Source organism: Dipteris shenzhenensis, chromosome 26, assembly GCF_047967505.1.
Source record: "Dipteris shenzhenensis isolate YYH24624 ecotype China chromosome 26, Dip_SZ_1.0, whole genome shotgun sequence".
In the NCBI taxonomy this organism is placed as follows: Eukaryota; Viridiplantae; Streptophyta; class Polypodiopsida; order Gleicheniales; family Dipteridaceae; genus Dipteris; species Dipteris shenzhenensis.
Window position 1 is genome coordinate 47,243,376 of NC_141621.1, and position 4,250 is coordinate 47,247,625.

At 43.5% G+C, this 4,250-nt stretch overlaps 1 protein-coding gene across 2 annotated transcripts; it reads left to right on the forward strand.

The window, feature by feature from the left end:
* The first annotated feature begins 210 nt into the window (after positions 1 to 210).
* LOC147885182 (cytochrome c oxidase subunit 6b-1-like) lies at positions 211 to 1,641 on the forward strand. 2 transcript variants are annotated; one of them, XM_087397568.1, is made up of 4 exons: positions 211 to 447; positions 672 to 763; positions 896 to 977; positions 1,105 to 1,641. In XM_087397568.1, exons 2-4 carry the CDS (start codon positions 672 to 674, stop codon positions 1,156 to 1,158), a joined length of 228 nt encoding a protein of 75 aa, XP_087253694.1. In that variant the 5' UTR covers positions 211 to 447; the 3' UTR covers positions 1,159 to 1,641. The 2 variants fall into 2 exon arrangements, with proteins under 2 accessions (XP_087253694.1, XP_087253693.1); XM_087397567.1 differs by having other exon boundaries at positions 218 to 416.
* Positions 1,642 to 4,250: the final 2,609 nt, after the last annotated feature.

Here is a 4,250-nt window from a genome sequence, read left to right on the forward strand (position 1 = left end):
AGAGAGAGAGAGAGAGAGAGAGAGAGAGAGAGAGAGAGAGAGAGAGGCACTCATGAGAGATGAGTGTAGAGACTTGATTCAAAGATTCTTTCTTCTCCTTCCATCGCAATTGTGAATACGGTTTCTGGACATGTGTAGCTTCCATTGTGAGTGGATAGATAAAAGATAAATATATACATACAATTTTTTTGCAAGCATTTTCAAAGTGTAACCGTGTTGGATGGGTATAATTATAAGGCCCGGCCGACACCATCACCTCTTTCCAATTTGCATCTTTGGTTTTTCTTTTACAGTTACTGGAAATATTTATTTAAGTCTCTATCTTTCTGTTTACTCGTAGACGAGAGAATCGAGCAGAAGAGACGTACATGGAAATCACGAAGAAGGAAGAAGGCGAAGAGTCCCACAGACTTAACGTAGGTGCTATCCACAGATTTTGTGTTCCCGGTTTCCATTTTGAAACTTTTTTACTTAGTTTGCGTACTTCTTCGTTCTTGCGCGGCGTTGGGGGCCACTTTCTCAGTTGTCGCGCCTTTTGGGGCGGGCAGATTTGCGACTTGCAAGCTTTCTGTCCTTTCTTCAGCATTGTTGTTTGGGCACGAATAGATGTGGATCTGCAATGTGGAGGAGATTGTCCGGAAAGTAATGAATTATTGGGTCTGGATTGGTAGATGGATGACATACGGACAGCACCTATGGATTTCCGTTTCCCTACAACTAATCAGGCGCGGCACTGTTTTACTCGCTACATCGAGTTTCACAAGTAGGAACCTTATATGCTCGGCTTCTAAAGTACCTTACTTCCGAAGATTCCTAGATTCGATATCAGTATTTGCCGTCATTCTACTTATGTTTCTGCTTTACTTGTTGGCAAATAAGCAAAACCTATGTGCAGGTGCATTCAGGTCAAAGGAGATGAAGCACCTGAATGTGATAAATATGCAAGATATTATCGTTCGCTATGCCCTAGTGAATGGGTTCGTATGATGTCCTTCTGTTATGAATTTTCCTGCATGCTACAAAATTGTTGATGCCTTTTGACTGGATGAGTGGCTTCTGATATTTGCAAAGGACTCTTAGTGAATTGTTATCTCTGCATTTCAGGTTGAGAAGTGGAATGAGCAGAGGGAAAATGGGACTTTTGCTGGACCCTTGTAGGGTTTCAATGGAATCTGGGCAGGCTGTGCAGTGTGCAGCCTCCTACTGTCTCATTCATTCCTGACAGACAAGTATACAGCAGCTACTCTGTTTCATAAGAGCTAATTTGCAATCAGCCTGTGTCTAAATAGTATTCTGGTGTCGGCAGGAATGATGAGACACTATTTTCTCTTTAGAGAAGCTATAAGGTCATGCAAAACTTATTTGAATCTAATAAACACTGCAGTAGGACAAGGGGAGTATTAAAAGGAAGTTTCTCAGCTTTAACATTTCCATTCAGCCGTGCACTGCGAAAGGCATTATTTCCATGTCCTGCATCGTGGCGTAGCCATATGAATTAGGAGTGGATTCACTTGGACTCACGAACGGTCGTTTGATAGTGTGCTTCTTTTGTGCCCCGCTTGCTTCCACATGTGGCCCTTTGTTGTTCCCAGGTATCTACATTATTTCCTTGGGAGTGTAAGCTGAGCATGTTGTGTGGTACTCTCTTTTTGCTTTATTTTTGAATTAAGGGGTTCTGTTCAAAATCCCTTTGGTGTCCTGTAAGTATTACTTATACATACTAGGTGGAATTCAACCAAGGATTTGTCATTGTATCGAAGTTGTATTTGTTGAATCTTTTCGATTCAGGTTTAGAAAGATTGGGTATATTATTAGTGACAACAGAATGTCATTTGATAGGCCTGTAAGATTTAATTAAGGCATCTACCAAATGGGCCAGAAACAGACTTTTTTGTGCACATTCGCCTGAAACTGACATGCAGGCTGAATGCAGGTCTCATACATAGAATTTGGCCGCACCAAAATTTTGTGCCTGTGCACTTCTCCTAGATGCAGGAATCACCTCCTGGCTTGGAAGTGCTTTTTTGGAATGCTTCTAGAGGTTAGACCTTACCTACCTGCAACATATGAAACTCTGGTCCATGTATGGATGGTTGATTCCATCTGCCATGGCATTTTCAATGGTGTATAGTCTGTTGAGACTGATGAGAGCGCCAATGCTGTCAAGGCGTTTGCTATGTATAGGAAACGGCTTGTGTGTACCCAGCCAACCTTCTGTACACTTTGTATATGTGTCGCGCATATGCAGGGTATTCTGTGCTTGCTATTTGTGTAATGGCCTTGTCACAATCTGAGACATTTTTTGTCCCTAAACCTTAGACCTGTTGATGATTGAATGGATTGGACAATTGTGAAAGTGTATGCCCATTCAACGGGACACTTCCCATGAGGCACAACCATTTACAAAGAGCTACAACTCTTCTAAGAGGCTCAGATTTTTGTGAAGGTATACTTACAGCATTGTATGTACACCCTTTTATCGAGGGTCGCAGGGTCGTCATGCACACACCTTTCAAGCAGGAATCTTCAGAGACTCAGCTCTCACACAGATTCTTGTTTTGAGGTACTATTTGTCTGTTCTCCCTAGCTCATTGATAATATTATAGCCTCCATTTGGTACAACCCTGTGCTAGAAGTATCCACGCTGGAAGATATGGAGAGAAGGCTTGATTCTTCCCCTGACCCCTGTGACATCGATAGATGCCTCTCCATCCCATCACATCAACTAAATGATGTGAATGGGCACGACCCCCAACCGGGCACATCCCTTTGTGAAGAGTCATACCTTGTCACTTACGGGACACATCCCTCCCCGAAGGGTCATGCCTTTTATTTTAGGGATTGACCATATGATGAAGGGACATACCCTTTACCGTAACGGTCACACCCATTCATGAAAAGACACCCATTTGCTGAAAGGACACTTTTCACAAACACCCTTTTACAAAATAACACACCCTTCCAAAGGGACTCACCCCCTTCGAAAATCCACACTGCCTTTGAAAGGACACATCCACCATTTCCTGCCATGCACATGAAGTGGTGAATACTTGCAGCCTTTCACAAAAAAGTGCACCTTTTTATGGAGGATGATGCCCCTTTGAAGAATAGTCGCAACCATTCTTGACGCAAAAGGTGCCAAGCACCTCTGCTCGTGGTCACATGAGCAAGCCCACCCACCGCTTCAGCAAAGGGCATCCCTTGGGCCATGACCCTTGCAGGCTATAACAGCCCCCCACAGAAAACCCCCCCACGCGCATGGAGCAGGAGTGGAGGGGTTTTACTCTCACTAGCCCCTCACAGAAAACCCCCCCACGCAAATGGAGCAGGATTGGATGGGTTTTACTCTCTCTCTCTCTCTCTCTCTCTCTCCCCGCCCAACACACACACACACACACGCATGCACGCATCAAGCAATGCCATCTGAGATGCAGGAATCACCTCCAAGCTTCGAATCCCTGTCTCAGGACGCGTTAGCCCTTACTGAAACCTGCACCATATGAAACTCTTGCACAATTGTGGATAGTTGATTCTATTGCCATGGCATATTCATTGGTGTATTGTATTTTACGAGTCAAGACACACTCAGGTGTTGCTGGTAAGTGCACAATTCATACGAGGCATTTGCGTATATGTAGTGCATGTGCAAGGCATGCTGTATTTCTAGTCTTTTTAACAGCCATGTCACAATCTATGGCATTTTCCTTACCTAAGCCTTAGACTTGTGGATGGCTAGATGAATGGAGACTTAAGGGTATGCTTTTTCTATGCGATTCTTCAGGCACAACCATTTAAAGGTATGCTCTTTTCACAGAAGCTCATGCTTCCATGAAGGTGCACTTCTTATAGCATTGTAATTGATGCAATTTCATAAAGGGCTCTACCCTTCATAGGGTGGACACATTACTTCATGCACTCACCTTTTCAATTGTGGCTCTTCACACAATTCACACCTTATAAGTTATGTTCCATACAGATTCTCTGTCTATGGTGCCGTTAGTCTCTATTTTCTCCTTAGCTCACTCCATTTGATACAACCCTTTGTAGAAGTATCCATGCCACTGCGCATGGAAGAGATGGAGAGAAGCTTGATTTTTGTGAATAATTCTCACAGTATGATATCATTTGAGGCCTCTCTATTTCCTTACGTCATTAGATGATGTGCATGGGCATGACAAGACTATGTTGTAGAAAAGGGGTAGGGGCAAATTTAGTGAAGGGGATAGAATGAGCAAAATGGGAGAGAGGAA

Excerpts from the sequence above, each read along its gene's own strand:
- LOC147885182 (XM_087397567.1), top strand. The coding sequence starts at position 369 with ATGGAAATCACGAAGAAGGAAGAAGGCGAAGAGTCCCACAGACTTAAC. Across the intron at positions 417-671 it reads AAGAGTCCCACAGACTTAAC|ATGGATGACATACGGACAGC; the intron begins GTAGGTGCTATC and ends CTGGATTGGTAG. Across the intron at positions 764-895 it reads CGCTACATCGAGTTTCACAA|GTGCATTCAGGTCAAAGGAG; the intron begins GTAGGAACCTTA and ends ACCTATGTGCAG.